The following is an 18,748-nucleotide window of genomic DNA, read 5'->3' as shown; positions in this document are numbered from 1 at the left end:
ACAGCCTTATTCTAAAATGTATCAATTAAACATTTGTCCTTATCAATCTACACATAATACCCCCATAATGACAAACTGAAAGCAAATGTTAAGAATTTTTTGCAAATTTATTTAAGATAAAAAAAAACTCATATCATATTTACATAAGTATTCAGACCCTTTACTCAGTACTGGGTTGAAGTACCTTTGGCAGCGATTACAGCCTTGAGTCTTCTTGGGTATGACGCTACAAGCTTGGCACACCTGTATTTGGGGAGTTTCTCCCATTCTTCTCTGCAGATCCTCTCAAGCTCTATCAGGTTGGATGGGGAGCGTCGCTGCACAGCTATTTTCAGGTCTCTCCAGAGATGTTCGATCGGGTTCAAGTCCGGGCTCTGGCTGGGCCACTCAAGGACATTCAGAGACTTTTCCCGAAGCCACTCCTGCATTGTCTTGGTTGTGTGCTTAGGGTCGTTGTCCTATAGGAAGGTGAACCTTCACCCCAGTCTGAGGTCCTTCGGCCCAGTCTGAGGTCCTGGTTTTCACCAAGGATCTCTCTGTACTTTGCTCTGTTCATCTTTCCCTCGATCCTGACTAGTCTCCCAGTCCCTGCCGCTGAAAAACATCCCCACAGCATGATGCTGCCACCACCATGCTTCACCATAGGGATGGTGCCAGGTTTCCTCCAGATGTGACGCTTGGCATTCAGGCCAAAGAGTTCAATCTTGGTTTCATCAGAATAGAGAATCTTGTTTCTCATGGTCTGAGAGTCTTTAGGTGCCTTTTGGCAAACTCCAAGCGGGCTGTCATGTGCCTTTTACTGAGGAGTGGCTTCCATCTGGCCATTCTACCATAAAGGCCTGGTTGGTGGAGTGCTGCAGAGATGGTTGTCCTTCTGGAAGTTTCTCCCATTCCACAAAGGAACTCTGGAGCTCTGTCAGAGTGACCATCAGGTTCTTGGTCATCTCACTGACCAAGGCCCTTCTCCCCCAATTGCTCAGTTTGGCCGGGCGGCCAGCTCTAGGAAGAGTCTTGGTGGTTCCAAACTTCTTCCATTTAATAATGATGGAGGCCACTGTGTTTTAGGGGACCTGCAATGCTGTATAAATTGTTTGGTACCCTTCCCCTTATCTGTGCCTCGACACAATCCTGTCTCGGAGCTCTACGGACATTTCGTTCGACCTCATGGCTTGGTTTTTGCTCTGACATGCACTGTCAACTGTGGGACCTTATATAGACAGGTGTGTGCCTTTCCAAATCATGTCCAATCAATTGAATTTACCACAGGTGGACTCCAATCAAGTTGTAGAAACATCTCAAGGATGATCAATGGAAACAGGAAGCACCTGAGCTCAAGTCTCATAGCAAAGGGTCTGAATACTTATATAAATGTAGTATTTCCGTTTTTTTTGCCAAATATATATCTGTTTTCAATCAAGTTTCAATCAAGTTTATTTTATATAGCCCTTCGTACATCAGCTAATATCTCGAAGTGCTGTACAGAAACCCAGCCTAAAACCCCAAACAGCTAGTAATGCAGTTGTAGAAGCACGGTGGCTAGGAAAAACTCCCTAGAAAGGCCAAAACCTAGGAAGAAACCTAGAGAGGAACCAGGCTATGAGGGGTGGCCAGTCCTCTTCTGGCTGTGCCGGGTGGAGATTATAACAGAACATGGCCAAGATGTTCAAAAATGTTCATAAGTGACAAGCATGGTCAAATAATAATCATGAATAATTTTCAGTTGGCTTTTCATAGCCGATCATTAAGAGTTGAAAAACAACAGGTCTGGGACAGGTGGCGGTTCCATAACCGCAGGCAGAACAGCTGAAACTGGAATAGCAGCAAGGCCAGGCGGACTGGGGACAGCAAGGAGTCACCACGCCCGGTAGTCCCGACGTATGGTCCTAGGGCTCAGGTCCTCCGAGAGAAAGAAAGAGAGAAGGAGAAAATTAGAGAGAGCCAAGATTGTCAAAATGTTCATAAATGACAAGCATGGTCAAATAATAATCAGGAATAAATGTCAGTTGGCTTTTCATAGCCGATCATTAAGAGTTGAAAACAGCAGGTCTGGGACAGGTAGGGGTTCCGTAACCGCAGGCAGAACAGTTGAAACTGGAATAGCAGCAAGGCCAGGCGGATTGGGGACAGCAAGGAGTCATCATGCCCGGTAGTCCTGACGTATGGTCCTAGGGCTCAGGTTCTCAGAGAGAGAGAAAGAAAGAGAGAACGAGAGAATTAGAGAGAGCATACTTAAATTCACACAGGACACTGGATAAGACAGGAGAAGTACTCCAGGTATAACCAACTGACCCTAGCCCCCCGACACATAAACTACTGCAGCATAAATACTGGAGGCTGAGACAGGAGCGGTCAGGAGACACTGTGGCCCCATCCGAAGATACCCCCGGACAGGGCCAAACAGGAAGGATATAACCCCACCCACTTTGCCAAAGCACAGCCCCCGCACCACTAGAGGGAAATCTTCAACCACCAACTTACAATCCTGAGACAAGGCCGAGTATAGCCCACAAAGATCTCCACCACAGCACAAACCAAGGGGGGGCGCCAACCCAGACAGGAAGATCACGTCAGTAACTCAACCCACTCAAGTGACGCACCCCTCCTAGGGACGGCATGAAAGAGCACCAGTAAGCCAGTGACTCAGCCCCTGTAATAGGGTTAGAGGCAGAGAATCCCAGTGGAGAGAGGGGAACCGGCCAGGCAGAGACAGCAAGGGCGGTTCGTTGCTCCAGAGCCTTTCCGTTCACCTTCACACTCCTGGGCCAGACTACACTCAATCATATGACCTACTGAAGAGATAAGTCTTCAGTAAAGACTTAAAGGTTGAGACCGAGTCTGCGTCTCTCACATGGGTAGGCAGACCATTCCATAAAAATTGAGATCTATAGGAGAAAGCCCTGCCTCCCGCTGTTTGCTTAGAAATTCTAGGGACAATTAGGAGGCCTGCGTCTTGTGACCGTAGCGTACGTATAGGTATGTACGGCAGGACCAACTCGGAAAGATAGGTAGGAGCAAGCCCATGTAACGCTTTATAGGTTAACAGTAAAACCTTGAAATCAGCCCTTGCCTTAACAGGAAGCCAGTGTAGGGAAGCTAGCACTGGAGTAATATGATCAAATTTCTTGGTTCTAGTCAGGATTCTAGCAGCCGTATTTAGCACTAACTGAAGTTTATTTAGTGCTTTATCCGGGTAGCCGGAAAGTAGAGCATTGCAGTAGTCTAACCTAGAAGTAACAAATGCATGGATTAATTTTTCTGCATCATTTTTGGACAGAAAATTTCTGATTTTTGCAATGTTACGTAGATGGAAAAAAGCTGTCCTTGAAACAGTCTTGATATGTTCGTCAAAAGAGAGATCAGGGTCAAGAGTAACGCCGAGGTCCTTCACAGTTTTATTTGAGACGACTTTACAACCATCAAGATGAATTGTCAGATTTAACAGAAGATCTCTTTGTTTCTTGGGACCTAGAACAAGCATCTCTGTTTTGTCCGAGTTTAAAAGTAGAAAGTTTTCAGCCATCCACTTCCTTATGTCTGAAACACAGGCTTCTAGCGAGGGCAATTTTGGGGCTTCACCATGTTTCATTGAAATGTACAGCTGTGTGTCATCCGCATAGCAGTGAAAGTTAACATTATGTTTTCGAATAACATCCCCAAGAGGTAAAATATATAGTGAAAACAATAGTGGTCCTAAAACGGAACCTTGAGGAACACCGAAATGTACAGTTGATTTGTCAGAGGACAAACCATTCACAGAGACAAACTGATATCTTTCCGACAGGTAAGATCTAAACCAGGCCAGAACTTGTCCGTGTAGACCAATTTGGGTTTCCAGTCTCTCCAAAAGAATGTGGTGATCGATGGTGTCAAAGGCAGCACTAAGGTCTAGTAGCACGAGGACAGATGCAGAGCCTCGGTCTGACGCCATTAAAAGGTCATTTACCACCTTCACAAGTGCAGTCTCAGTGCTATGATGGGGTCTAAAACCAGACTGAAGCATTTCGTATACATTGTTTGTCTTCAGGAAGGCAGTGAGTTGCTGCGCAACAGCTTTTTCTAAAATTTTTGAGAGGAATGGAAGATTCGATATAGGCCGATAGTTTTTTATATTTTCCGGGTCAAGGTTTGGCTTTTTCAAGAGAGGCTTTATTACTGCCACTTTTAGTGAGTTTGGTACACATCCGGTGGATAGAGAGCTGTTTATTATGTTCAACATAGGAGGGCCAAGCACAGGAAGCAGCTCTTTCAGTAGTTTAGTAGGAATAGGATCCAGTATGCAGCTTGAAGGTTTAGAGGCCATGATCATTTTCATCATTGTGTCAAGAGCTATAGTACTAAAACACTTAAGTGTCTCTCCCGATCCCAGGCCCTGGCAGAGCTGTGCAGATCCAGGACAGCTAAGCCCTGGAGGAATACGCAGATTCAAAGAGGAGTCCGTAATTTGCTTTCTAATGGTCATGATCTTTTCCTCAAAGAAGTTCATGAATTTATTACTGCTGAAGTGAAAGCCATCCTCTCTTGGGGAATGCTGCTTTTTAGTTAGCTTTGCAACAGTATCAAAAAGAAATTTTGGATTGTTCTTATTTTCCTCGATTAAGTTGGAAAAGTAGGATGATCGAGCAGCAGTGAGGGCTCTTCGGTACTGCACGGTACTGTCTTTCCAAGCTAGTCGGAAGACTTCCAGTTTGGTGTGGCGCCATTTCCGTTCCAATTTCCTGGAAGCTTGCTTCAAAGCTCGGGTATTTTCTGTATACCAGGGAGCTAGTTTCTTATGACAAATGTTTTTCGTTTTTAGGGGTGCAACTGCATCTAGGGTATTGCGCAAGGTTAAATTGAGTTCCTCAGTTAAGTGGTTAACTGATTTTTGTCCTCTGACATCCTTGGGTAGGCAGAAGGAGTCTGGAAGGGCATCAAGGAATTTTTGTGTTGTCTGAGAATTTATAGCACGACTTTTGATGCTCCTTGGTTGGGGTCTGAGCAGATTATTTGTTGCGATTGCAAACGTAATAAAATGGTGGTCCGATAGTCCAGGATTATGTGGAAAAACATTGAGATCTACAACATTTATTCCATGGGACAAAACTAGGTCCAGAGTATGACTGTGGCAGTGAGTAGGTCCAGAGACATGTTGGACAAAACCCACTGAGTCGATGATGGCTCCGAAAGACTTTTGGAGTGGGTCTGTGGACTTCTCCATATGAATATTAAAATCACCAAAAATTAGAATATGATCTGCTATGACTACAAGGTCTGATAGGAATTCAGGGAACTCAGAGAGGAACGCTGTATATGGCCCAGGAGGCCTGTAAACAGTAGCTATAAAAAGTGATTGAGTAGGCTGCATAGATTTCATGACTAGAAGCTCAAAAGACGAAAACGTCATTTTTTTTTTTGTAAATTGAAATTTGCTATCGTAAATGTTAGCAACACCTCCACCTTTGCGGGATGCACGGGGGATATGGTCACTAGTGTAACCAGGAGGTGAGGCCTCATTTAACACAGTAAATTCATCAGGCTTAAGCCATGTTTCAGTCAGGCCAATCACATCAAGATTATGATCAGTGATTAGTTCATTGACTATGACTGCCTTTGAAGTGAGGGATCTAACATTAAGTAACCCTATTTTGAGATGTGAGGTATCACGATCTCTTTCAATAATGGCAGGAATGGAGGAGGTCTTTATCCTAATAAGATTGCTAAGGCGAACACCGCCATGTTTAGTTTTGCCCAACCTAGGTCGAGGCACAGACACAGTCTCAATGGGTATGGCTGAGCTGACTACACTGACTGTACTATTGGCAGACTCCACTAAACTGGCAGGTTGGCTAACAGCCTGCTGCCTGGCCTGCACCCTATTTCATTGTGGGGCTAGAGGAGTTAGAGCCCTATCTATGTTGGTAGATAAGATGAGAGCACCCCTCCAGCTAGGATGGAGTCCGTCACTCCTCAGCAGGTCAGACTTGGTCCTGTTTGTGGGTGAGTCCCAGAAAGAGGGCCAATTATCTACAAATTCTATCTTTTGGGAGGGGCAGAAAACAGTTTTCAACCAGCGATTGAGTGCTGAGACTCTGCTGTAGAGCTCGTCACTCCCCCTAACTGGGAGGGGGCCAGAGACAATTACTCGATGCCGACATCTTTCTAGCTGATTTACACGCTGAAGCTATGTTGCACTTGGTGACCTCTGACTGTTTCATCCTAACATCGTTGGTGCCGACGTGGATAACAATATCTCTATACTCTCTACACTCGCCAGATTTAGCTTTAGCCAGCACCATCTTTAGATTAGCCTTAACGTCGGTAGCCCTGCCCCCTGGTAAACAGTGTATGATCGCTGGGTGATTCGTTTTAAGTCTAATACTGCGGGTAATGGAGTCGCCAATGACTAGGGTTTTCAATTTGTCAGAGCTAATGGTGGGAGCCTTCGGCGTCTCAGACCCCGTAGCGGGAGGAGTAGAGACAAGAGAAGACTCAGCCTCAGACTCCGACTCGCTACATAATGGGGAGAACCGGTTGAAAGTTTCTGTCGGCTGAATGAGCGACACCAGTTGAGCATTCCAACAGCATTTCCCTCCAGAAGCCATGAGAAAGTTGTCCGGCTGCGGGGACTGTGCGGGGGGTTTATACTAACGTTACTATCTGTACTTACTGGTGGCACAGACGCTGTTTCTTCCTTTCCTACACTGAAATTACCCTTGCCTAACGATTGCGTCTGAAGCTGGGCTTATAGCACAGCTATCCTCGCCGTAAGGCGATCGTTCTCCTGTATATTATGAGTACAGCGACTGCAATTAGAAGACATCATGTGAATGTTACTACTTAGCTTCGGCTGTTGAAGGTGCTGACGAACCATGTCCAGATAAAGCGTCCGGAGTGAAAAAGTTGAATGAGGGAAAAAAGTTGCGATGGAAAAACTAAAAGTATAAACGGTAATTAAAAATAAAAAAAATAAAAAACGTAAAGTTGTCAGCTAGCAAAGTAAAGTTGGCAGCAAAACGCACAGCAACAAAACGCACAGCAACACGTCTGCAAAATTCAACAGGAAGTGACGCAATCTTCAGTTTTCAGCTTGTCATTATGGGTGTCACGCCTGCTCCTGCGCCCCCGTCTCTGGCACCCTTCATTATGCACACCTGTCACCATCATTACATCATCACTGGTCATCCCCAAAGCCAGCACCTGCTTTGGCCGCCTTTCCTTCCAGTTCTCTGCTGCCAATGACTGCCAATGACTGGAACAAATTGCAAAAATCGCTGGAGACTTATATTTCCCTCACTAACTTTAAGCGTCAGCTATCTTAGCAGCTAACCGATCGCTGCAGCTGAACACAGCCCATCTGTAAATAGCCCACCCAACTACCTACCTCATCCCCATATTTGTTTTTGTTTTTCTGCTCTTTTGCACAACAGTATCTCTACTTGCACATCATCATCTGCACATATATGCAGATGATGGGGCGGCAGGGTAGCCTAGTGGTTAGAGCGTTGGGACTAGTAACCGAAAGGTTGCAAGTTCAAATCCCCAAGCTGACAAGGTAAAAATCTGTCGTTCTGCCCCTGAACAAGGCAGTTAACCCACTGTTCCTAGGCCGTCATTGAAAATAAGAATTTGTTCTTAACTGACTTGCCTAGTAAAATAAAATAAAATATCACTCCAGTGTAAATTTTCTAAATTGTAATTACTTCACTACTATGGCATTTTATTGCCTTACCTCCTCACGCCATTTGCAAACACTGTATATAGACTTTATTTTTTCTCTATTGTGTTATTGACTGTATGTTTGTTTATTCCATGTGTAACTCTGTGTTGTTGTTTGTGTCGCACTGCTTTGCTTTATCTTGGCCAGGTCGCAGTTGTAAATGAGAACTTGTTCTCAACTGGCCTACCTGGTTAAATAAAGGGTTAGGGTTATATATATAAATACCTGGTTAAATAAAGGGTTAGGGTTATATATATAATATATAAATACCTGGTTTAATAAAGGGTTAGGGTTATATATATATATATATATAAATACCTGGTTAAATAAAGGGTTAGGGTTATATATATAATATATAAATACCTGGTTTAATAAAGGGTTAGGGTTATATATATAATATATAAATACCTGGTTTAATAAAGGGTTAGGGTTATATATATAATATATAAATACCTGGTTAAATAAAGGGTTAGGGTTATATATATATAATATATAAATACCTGGTTTAATAAAGGGTTAGGGTTATATATATAATATATAAATACCTGGTTAAATAAAGGGTTAGGGTTATATATATATAATATATAAATACCTGGTTAAATAAAGGGTTAGGGTTATATATATAATATATAAATACCTGGTTTAATAAAGGGTTAGGGTTATATATATAATATATAAATACCTGGTTAAATAAAGGGTTAGGGTTATATATATATAATATTTAAATACCTGGTTAAATAAAGGGTTAGGGTTATATATATAATATATAAATACCTGGTTAAATAAAGGGTTATATATATAATATATAAATACCTGGTTAAATAAAGGGTTAGGGTTATATATATAATATATAAATACCTGGTTAAATAAAGGGTTAGGGTTATATATATAATATATAAATACCTGGTTAAATAAAGGGTTATATATATAATATATAAATACCTGGTTAAATAAAGGGTTAGGGTTATATATATAATATATAAATACCTGGTTAAATAAAGGGTTAGGGTTATATATATAATATATAAATACCTGGTTAAATAAAGGGTTAGGGTTATATATATAATATATAAATACCTGGTTTAATAAAGGGTTAGGGTTATATATATAATATATAAATACCTGGTTAAATAAAGGGTTAGGGTTATATATATAATATATAAATACCTGGTTAAATAAAGGGTTAGGGTTATATATATAATATATAAATACCTGGTTAAATAAAGGGTTAGGGTTATATATATAATATATAAATACCTGGTTAAATAAAGGGTTATATATATAATATATAAATACCTGGTTAAATAAAGGGTTAGGGTTATATATATAATATATAAATACCTGGTTAAATAAAGGTGAAATAAAAATAAATAAAATAAAACACGCAGCTGTGCTATTTTGGACTCACCTGGACTCTCATTACCTTGTTGATTACCCCCCTCTATATCTGTGTGCTCCTCCGTTTGTTCCCTGTGTCAGAATTATTGTCGTTATGTCGTTTTGTTCCCCCTGTCCAGATGATGTTCTTAGTTTGATGTCCGTTTTCCCAGGTAAATGTCCGCGCCCTGTACTTGGTTCTCATCTCCAGCGTTGCTCCTTACAATAACGGTATCGTGTCTAGATATTTTAAAATAAATGTCATCCATTTTAGAATTAAGCTGCAACGTAACAAAATGTGGGAAAAGTGAAGGGGTTTGAATACTTTCCGAGTGCTCTATATGTTCTCACTACTCCCTACGAGAGGGTGCGTAATACACTCTAAACAGTATCCAATATGAAGATATGTTCTCACTAGTCCCTACGAGAGGGTGCGTAATACTCTCTAAACAGTATCCAATATGAAGATATTTTCTCACTACTCCCTACGAGAGGGTGCGTAATACTCTCTAAACAGTATCCAATATGAAGATATTTTCTCACTAGTCCCTACGAGAGGGTGCGTAATACACTCTCTAAACAGTATCAAATATGAAGATTTTGTACTCAAGACCATATCACCGGGGTTCAACTCTAGATGTTTAAATGTTGCCGTTGGAGCTATCGTGTACGGATTTATCTGTGATTGAATACCCTTTTTTTGTTTCTCCCTCAGAATACAATAATGGAGTGGACTTTCAGGATGACCGGAGTGGCGTCGTAAGTAGGGGTTTATATGAAACAATCTTATATGGACGAGGAGACCGGAGCAGACAACAGCTTCTGCAAGTACACAGAGACGGAATAACTTGTTTCCCTAATACCCACTCCTGTAATCCCTCTCTCCAGCCAGAACAGGATGTCAGCTCCAATCGCTGGGATGGTCTTCAGGAGTCCGGAAGCACCGCCGGGAATTCTGTTACCGCGGCGACCTCTGCTGTATCGTCAGCCACGTCCACGAGGCCCGTGATCACGCGCCAAGGTAAGAGAGAAGATTGTTTTTGTGTCTGTGTGTGTGTGAGAATCTGACTAGGGTATCTACTGTCTCTACTGGGTATCTACTGTATCTACTGTCTCTACTGGGTATCTACTGTCTCTACTGGGTATCTACTGTATCTACTGTCTCTACTGGGTATCTACTGTCTCTACTGGGTATCTACTGTCTCTACTGGGTATCTACTGTCTCTACTGGGTATCTACTGGGTATCTACTGTCTCTACTGGGTATCTACTGTCTCTACTGGGTATCTACTGTCTCTACTGGGTATCTACTGTCTCTACTGGGTATCTACTGGCTCTACTGGGTATCAACTGGCTCTACTGTCTCTACTGGGTCTCTACTGGGTATCTACTGTTTATTTACTGTCTCTACTGGGTATCTACTGTCTCTACACTAGGTATCTACTGGGTATCTACTGTCTCTGCTGGGTATCTACTGTCTCTACTGGGTATCTACTGTCTCTACTGGGTATCTACTGTCTCTACTGGGTCTCTACTGTCTCTACTGGGTCTCTACTGTCTCTACTGTGTCTCTACTGGGTCTCTACTGTCTCTACTGGGTCTCTACTGTCTCTACTGGGTCTCTACTGGGTCTCTACTGTCTCTACTGGGTCTCTACTGTATCTACTGGGTCTCTACTGTAGCTACTGGGTCTCTACTGTATCTACTGGGTCTCTACTGTATCTACTGTCTCTACTGGGTCTCTACTGTCTCTACTGGGTCTCTACTGGGTCTCTACTGTCTCTACTGGGTCTCTACTGTCTCTACTGGGTCTCTACTGTCTCTACTGGGTCTCTACTGGGTCTCTACTGTCGCTACTGGATATTTACTGTATCTACTGGGTATCCACTGTCTCTGCTGGGTATCTACTGTCTCTACTGGGTATCTACTGTCTCTACTGGGTCTCTACTGTCTCTACTGTGTCTCTACTGTGTCTCTACTGGGTCTCTACTGGGTCTCTACTGGGTCTCTACTGGGTATCTACTGTCTCTACTGGGTCTCTACTGTCTCTACTGTGTCTCTACTGTGTCTCTACTGGGTCTCTACTGTGTCTCTACTGTCTCTACTGGGTCTCTACTGTGTCTCTACTGGGTCTCTGTCTCTACTGGGTCTCTACTGTCTCTACTGGGTCTCTACTGTCTCTACTGGGTCTCTACTGTCTCTACTGGGTCTCTACTGGGTCTCTACTGTCTCTACTGGGTCTCTACTGTCTCTACTGTCTCTACTGGGTCTCTACTGTCGCTACTGGATATTTACTGTATCTACTGGGTATCCACTGTCTCTACTAGGTATCTACTGGGTATCTACTGTCTCTACTGGGCATCTGTCTCTACTGGGTATCTACTGTCTACACTGGTATCTACTGTCTACACTGGTATCTACTGGGTATCTACTGTCTCTACTGGGTATCAGTCTCTACTGGGTATCTACTGGGTCTATACTGGGTCTCTACTGGGTCTCTACTGGGTCTCTACTGGGTTTCTACTGTCTACTGTGGTTAGATTCTGTTTAGACCTGTCGTCAAAACCAGAGGATCTAGTTACACACAAAGAAGTGCCAAAACACACATGCGCGCACACACACGCACACAGCTGTAGTTTGTTACTGACTTGAAATGTCTCTACCATCCAAATAGGGCTCTGCCGCTGCCTGGTATGGTCCAGCTTCGGGGCAAAGCATGCCATTCTCTGCTCTGAATCCCATAATACTCACTGATTCCCTCTCATTGAATCTCATTGTAATTTACAACCAGACCCTCTTGAGTTCCTGAAGCCTAAACCATTCCAACTAGGGCTGGCAAAATTACCATATAACCGTGTAACTGACGGTTACGAACGAAGAACGCCGTGAAAATAAAAATAACCGTTTAATTTGTTTTTTTTCCAAACAGTTGACTTGAGACGGGACGGTCAGACATTTGTGCGGTTGAGTCCGTTTCTGTGGTAACGCAGCCTCTTAAATAACGGGATGAAACTTTGTCGCTCCTAAACAAATGCCTGACCGTCCCGTCAGCAGAAGCATAAACAAATGTAATCTATGGCGGCACAGGGTTAGAAGAGGGAAAAAATATGTCTTCTTTGTTGTGTTTTTGCTATTCGAACGCTTATTACGGAGGCCGCGGTCATTTGGTTGGCCAATGTCCTTCATCCAAAATTCCATGACCGTCACAGCCCTAAATCCAACACATTTCTGTCCTTCTCTTTGAAAATCTTCTCCAAATACTATTCCAATCGTTCACTATTGAATCTGACTGTGATTCTCAGTATCTGTCATTACATACAATATTAACTCCTCCCTCTTCATCTCTCCTTTCATATTCCCTTCCTCTCTCCTTGAATCCCTTCGAATCAAATCAAACTTTTAAAGTGCATTTAAACCGCAACACATCTTTAAGTCATAAATCCCTCGTCCTTCATCCTTCTCCCTCCTCTAAACCTCTTCTCTCAGGCTCCACGTTCAAGCCTCTGAACCCAGTGAAAAGACCAGAGAAGGGGAAGAACAGGAGCAGGAGGACTACTGTTATGGGCATACCCCAGCAGGTCCAGAGAGAGCTGGGTACGTGTGTAGCGGACGGCAGCTAGCTTTGCACTGAGCTTCACTTTACGAAGTCACCGCGACCAACAACGTTTCAGAGGTTATGTGGTAGTGGGATCTATACTGAATGAATAGCCTTAGCCACCTTGTCATTTAAGAAGTAAAATCAATGGTACTATCTTTTGTCATAAATCGAAATAGGCGATACGATGTTTTCCACCATTCTCCTTCTAGCCCTGCAAAGTGGGTCTGCGTACCAAGTTCCTTCCAAGCTCCCTAACGGCTCTGGAGGACAAGGTAGTGACGGCCAACCAGGTGTGGTCATCGTCGATGGAGAGACCCCTCTAGCCAACCACGATGGAGCTAAGGTACATATCTCAGAACTGGGAGTTTTTAGCTTTACAACCTCAGCTGATCAAGACACATTTATTTAGTGCTTTTAGTTACAGTGTCATACTTTTAATTACAGACTGCTACGTTCACAACAAAACATAACTTCTGTTTATTTCCAATAAGAATTCTTTGAAACTAAGCTAGTTATTGTTTATGTTAACAAGAAACCACTAAAAATGACTATAATTACAACTAATCTCACCTAAATAGGCATCCAGAGAGGAGCAGCTGTTGAGACACCACCTCCAGTCTGTATACAGGGACGACCAGGGCTTCAGCCACCACAGGGGACTGAACTCTCGTCTCTCTCCCACCCAGAGGCCCAAATCTCTGGCCGTGCCGGGCATGACCTCCTCTTGCTCGGTTGGATTCCCCAACTTCCTCCAGGAGACACTTGTGAGTGAACGGTGTTGGTCACCATGTTTCTTCCTGTTGGGGAAATCTATACGGGAATGTATGCCCACGCTACTGTATGCCCACGCTACTGTATGCCCACGCTACTGTATGCCCACGCTACTGTATGCCCACGCTACTGTATGCCCACACTACTGTATGGCCACGCTACTGTATGCCCACACTACTGGATAAAAATGTCTGCTAAATGGCACTTGCACATTTCCCTGGGATGTTGCTGTCACATAACATGGTCATCTACCACTTATGTTAAACCAAGCTTGTTATCTGAATCACTGGACTAAGATCCATACACTTAGAGCTATATAATATGGCAGCTCCACAGTTCTCTAAATAATGACAGCTCCACAGTTCTCTACATAATATGACAGCTCCACAGTTCTCTACATAATATGACAAATCCACAGTTCTCTACATAATATGACAAATCCACAGTTCTCTATATAATATGACAGCTCCACAGTTCTCTACATAATGACAGCTCCACAATTCTCTAAATAATGACAGCTCCACAGTTCTCTACATAATATGACAGCTCCACAGTTCTCTACATAATATGACAGCTCCACAGTTCTCTACATAATATGACAGCTCCACAGTTCTCTACATAATATGACAGCTCCACAGTTCTCTATATAATATGACAGTTCCACAGTTCTCTAAATAATGACAGCTCCACAGTTCTCTACATAATATGACAGCTCCACAGTTCTCTACATAATGACAGCTCCACAGTTCTCTACATAATGACAGCTCCACAGTTCTCTACATAATATGACAAATCCACAGTTCTCTACATAATATGACAAATCCACAGTTCTATATATAATATGACAGCTCCACAGTTCTCTACATAATGACAGCTCCACAGTTCTCTACATAATGACAGCTCCACAATTCTCTACATAATGACAGCTCCACAATTCTCTACATAGTATGACAGCTCCACAGTTCTCTACATAGTATGACTCCTGTTGATCGTTGTGTTTGCCTCCTCCCAGGGTCCGGTGATGTCCATCTCTCCCCAGGCCACCTACCTGTCTAAGATTATCCCCAACGCCTATCTGCCGGCCTCCGTCGACGTCATACAGATCGACCTCAGAACCAGCCATACCAATGGAAACAACGGTAAAGGAACGGTCCGCACCGTCAGCAAGAGCAGCCCGGCGTCTGTGTCGTCAGCAAGCCCCGCGTCGTCGAGGAGGTCGGGCGGCGACGGTTGCTATGACGGCGGCGAAGCCCTTTCCCACGGTGACAGTAGTTCCCGTGACAATGGCTCTACGGCGACCACGCGCTCAGTGACTTCGGGATCCGGCTGGAGCCACTCGCAGTCTTCCGAGATGATCAAGTCCAACTCCTCCGCCATCTCCTCCACGAAGGGGAGCTTCGGACCTGCTAACCCACAGACGGTGAACCTCGTTGGGCAGGAGAGACAGCCGCAGCAGCCTGGTGCTGGGGACCAGGACCTGGTGAGCCTACAAAGCTCAGCTAGCTGGGTCAGCAGTACCAGCAGGGTTACTGGTACTGCAACTGCTCAGGGGGGATCTGAGTTGGGTCTATCTGGATCTGGGGAGATGAGCGATGTTGGAGGAGACTCTCACAGATTCTCTCGCAGTCTGTCGGTCATGAAGACCAAGCTGCCCCCGGCTCCCCCCAGGAGAACCAACTCCCTGCACCATGAGAAGATGATAAAGAGGCGACTGGTGGAGATTAAAGACCTCAGTGACTCTGTGGGTGGGGAGGTGGAGGCTGCTGAAGACACAAGCTTGGTTACTATCGAGATCTCTAAAGAGCTCTACAAAGAAATCACAAAGAGCTCTATCCCTGTATCCAACTCATCTGGGTTTAACTCTTTAAATGGTACAAGATCTTCCACAGCCTCTAATCCTCTGAGTTCCAGAGAGGCCTCCCCTGGTGGTAGTGGTAACCCAGAAAGGCCACGGTCCAGCAGCTCTTCCCCACAGAAAGCTCCCTCAGAGGGAGGTACATTTGAAAAGACCATGTCCCCCTCCAGTGGGTACTCAACTCAGAGTGGTACTCCGACGCTCTCCCACAAGGGGATCTGCCCTTCCGCCTCCCCAGGTAAACAGGAGAAGATGCCGGTCAAACCGGAACGTTCCGGTTCAAGAGCTTCCTCCTCGGCAGCCTCTGTCTCGTCTTCCCTCACCTCCCTGTCTTCAGCAACCTCAGAACACATCAATCAAGAGGCTTCAAAAGACATCGCTAGCACACCCCAGCAGGCCTCCCCACCTCCATCTGTAATGACAACAGAAAAGACACCAACGGTGACCCCGGTGACCCCGACCTGTTGCTCTGCATCTACGGCGATCAGAGAGCTGCTTAACATTCCGCCACCCCCCAACATCAAAGCCCCTTCCCCGCCACCCCCAGAAACCTGGGCCCACAACAGACACACCTTCAAACTGCTGTGTGGGCCTTGCCCCAACGTCAACAGGCTAGCACAGCTCCAGAAGCAACAGGAACTGAAAGATGAAGCTGACATCATTAAGCAAAAGCAGGAACCTCACACTGAAGCTAGCAAAGAGTCTCAAAGCTCAGATGAAAAGCAGGCTACCGTAGAGGAAGTCACTTTGATAAAATCAGAAAGCAAATACATTGTTTCGAAAGAAGAAACTGAGCCTACGCTAGAGCAGGTGTCTGAGGTATCCGAGTGCGTTAGTCAGGGAGTCGAGAGCACAGAAAGTCAAACGAAAGAAAAAGGAAGTCCGGCGATGATCGCAGACAGGGCAGAAGCAAGTGTAGAGGTCCAGAACCAGAACCAGAACCAAAACCAGGAGCAGAGTAGTAGTAGTAGCGTTGCACAGGTCAAGGATCAAGAAGAGAGTCTAGAGACACAAGTTAGTTTAGCGACGATTCCAAAGAAAGAACCCCCTCCTGTCATGAAGAAAAGTACTCGTAGAAAAGAACCTTCAGTTCAAGTAACAACAGACAATCAACAAAAGTTGCCATTTGATGAGGTCACAGTAGAGGAGATGGTAGAATCACCCAGCGAGAGTGAGAAGCGTTCCTTACAGGCGGAAGTAGAGGAGGTAGCTAAGAAAGTTGAGGTTGAGGTAGTTGCTAAGGAAGTTGAGGTAGTTGCTAAGGAAGTTGAAGTAGTAACTAAGGAGGTCGAAGGTCAGAGTGCTACTGAAAACACTACAGAGGAAAGTTCCACTAAACCAGAGGCATCTACACAGACCCTTGTCATGGAGCCTCCCAAAGTGGACAGGGTCTCTCCTCCAGCCTCCCCTCCCCCTGCCCACCACCCTCCTCCACCCCCTTCTAAGACACCTCCCTCCTTAGTGTCCACTCCCCCACCCGAGGTAGAGGAGGAGTGTGAGGAAAAGAATCCCATAGTAGAGCTCTGCTGGCCCCCTCCACCTCCACCAGAGGACCCAGCAGATTCAGTCTTTGATGAGCCAGATGAGATGGACTTTCCACCTCCTCCCCCTCCCTTCATGACAGAGAGCTTGTCAGATGTAGTGGAGAGCTGTAACACAGTCACTGATGTCCAGGAGGCGTCCATTGTGGCTCTGGATGTAGAGGAGGTTAAGGAAACTGTGAATGGAGCAACTGTGGCTCGGACAACTGTGAATGGGGAAACTGCAGATCTGTCACCCATCCCGGCTCAAATGGAGATGAAGGAAGATAGACCTGAAAAGGTGATTCTGAACTCTAATGCTGTTCCAACTGATGAAACCAGCTCTGAGGTATCTGAATCAGCTGAGCTCCAAGCAAGTCCCGCAGATGAGTCAACTGTTGTTTCTCCAGTTCAGCCCAATAAGAAAGAGGCAGAGGTCAAGCAATCTGCCCAGCAGTCAATCACAATGCAGGAAGCCATAACTCAACCAACAGAAACTTCTCCTCAGTCACATGGAGTCCTGGCTCTATCAGAGGATGTCCCTCCCCCACCCCAGGAGGCTCCTCCCCCACCACCAATGAAAACAGCCTTGGTGCCCCCCTCAAGTATCTCTCCTCCATCTCTTATCAGTGTCCCCCTCCCTTCCCCTGTACAATTTGAAGATCCGATGCACTCCGAGCCTGCGGTGAGTGCCCCAATTCCACCCCCCGTCAATGTCCCACCCCTTCTCCCCCTCCCATTTGAGAACCAATCACCTGTCAGGAGACAGCTCAGCTTGGTGAACAGAGAGACCAGGAGCACAGAGCTTCTGTCCAGGCACAACACTGCCCCTATTCCCAAAGAAGACGCCAACATTCCACTGGTCACACCCTCTCTGCTTCAAACGGTACGTCTCAGATCGGTCAACGTCAGCGAAGACCAGATGAAAACGTCATCCGACAACAACAATAATTACAACAAGGGGAATCCACCTGCTCACGATCAGAGTCCAATCCCAACCCAAACACCTGGATCCCAGAACACCACACCCCAAAAACCAATCCGGAGGTCTCCGTCTATAAAATCCACACCTCTGTCATTGAAGTCATCATCGCCGGCGATCATCGCCCCCTCGATGCGCTTGCAGGAAGCTATCCGCATGAAGACAGCGGCCATGTCTTCCAGAGACGGTCTTCTAACGCGCTTTAGAATGCCATCCTCCACCTCATACCCCAGTAGCAGTGGTGGTGAATATGAGATGTTATCCCCAATGTCACCAGAAGGGGGCGACATGCTAAAGTCCCCCGCCTCCACTGCTAGCTTCATATTCTCCAGGAGCTCAAAGAAGGTCGTTATAGAAACGCCTGTCGCCTCTTCCTCCCCCGAGACGCAGGCGAGCCTTCGACAGAACCTAGCCGCCGCGCTCGTGAAGGTTTCCGACCAATCGATGACTTCCACAGTCGCTAACGGCAACGCTGGAAGAACTGGGATTCCGAGGAGAGTTCCACCACCCGTGGCTAAGAAACCAATTCTTCCAGCGGTGCCGTTAGCGACCTTGGAGAAGGCTGTTTTTGCTATAGTGACGGGTGGTTCTCAGAGTGAGAGGAGCAGTCCATCACCAAGGGGAACAGAAGCTAACGAGGAGACAGAGACAGTGCGACCTGCGGGCCAGAAAGCACTGACAGAGGACCACAATACAGCAAGTAAGAACACCAAACACAACACAGAGAATAGGATTGTTGCTACATATTATTACATATACTTACAAATATGTACATTTCAAAGTCAAATACAAGTTGTTTAATTTTTTTTATGTTGATGGCGCATGGAATTGATCTTGCGTGGATTTGATGTTTCACTGAATTATTTCACTGAAGAATCAATTATTTTCAGACTAGATGCACAATGTGCTTAATTCTGTGGACAACATCAACCACAATCATGTCTTGCCCC

General features: G+C 45.0%; 1 protein-coding gene across 1 annotated transcript in view; it reads left to right on the top strand.

The window, feature by feature from the left end:
• The window catches only part of kiaa1522 (KIAA1522 ortholog), a 61,568-nt gene that overhangs the window by 42,177 nt on the left and 643 nt on the right, over positions 1-18,748 (top strand). The window contains exons 3-8 of the mRNA XM_038965793.1: positions 9,789-9,832; positions 9,962-10,094; positions 12,559-12,666; positions 12,880-13,013; positions 13,249-13,434; positions 14,454-18,498. Coding sequence (XP_038821721.1) covers positions 9,789-9,832; positions 9,962-10,094; positions 12,559-12,666; positions 12,880-13,013; positions 13,249-13,434; positions 14,454-18,498 — 4,650 coding nt within the window. The remainder of the gene's footprint in view (positions 1-9,788; positions 9,833-9,961; positions 10,095-12,558; positions 12,667-12,879; positions 13,014-13,248; positions 13,435-14,453; positions 18,499-18,748) is intronic.

The sequence above is a fragment of the Salvelinus namaycush genome, chromosome 27 (genome assembly GCF_016432855.1).
Source record: "Salvelinus namaycush isolate Seneca chromosome 27, SaNama_1.0, whole genome shotgun sequence".
In the NCBI taxonomy this organism is placed as follows: Eukaryota; Metazoa; Chordata; class Actinopteri; order Salmoniformes; family Salmonidae; genus Salvelinus; species Salvelinus namaycush.
The sequence above is the reverse complement of the archived record's forward strand: the minus strand, read 5'-3'. Positions and strand labels throughout refer to the sequence as shown.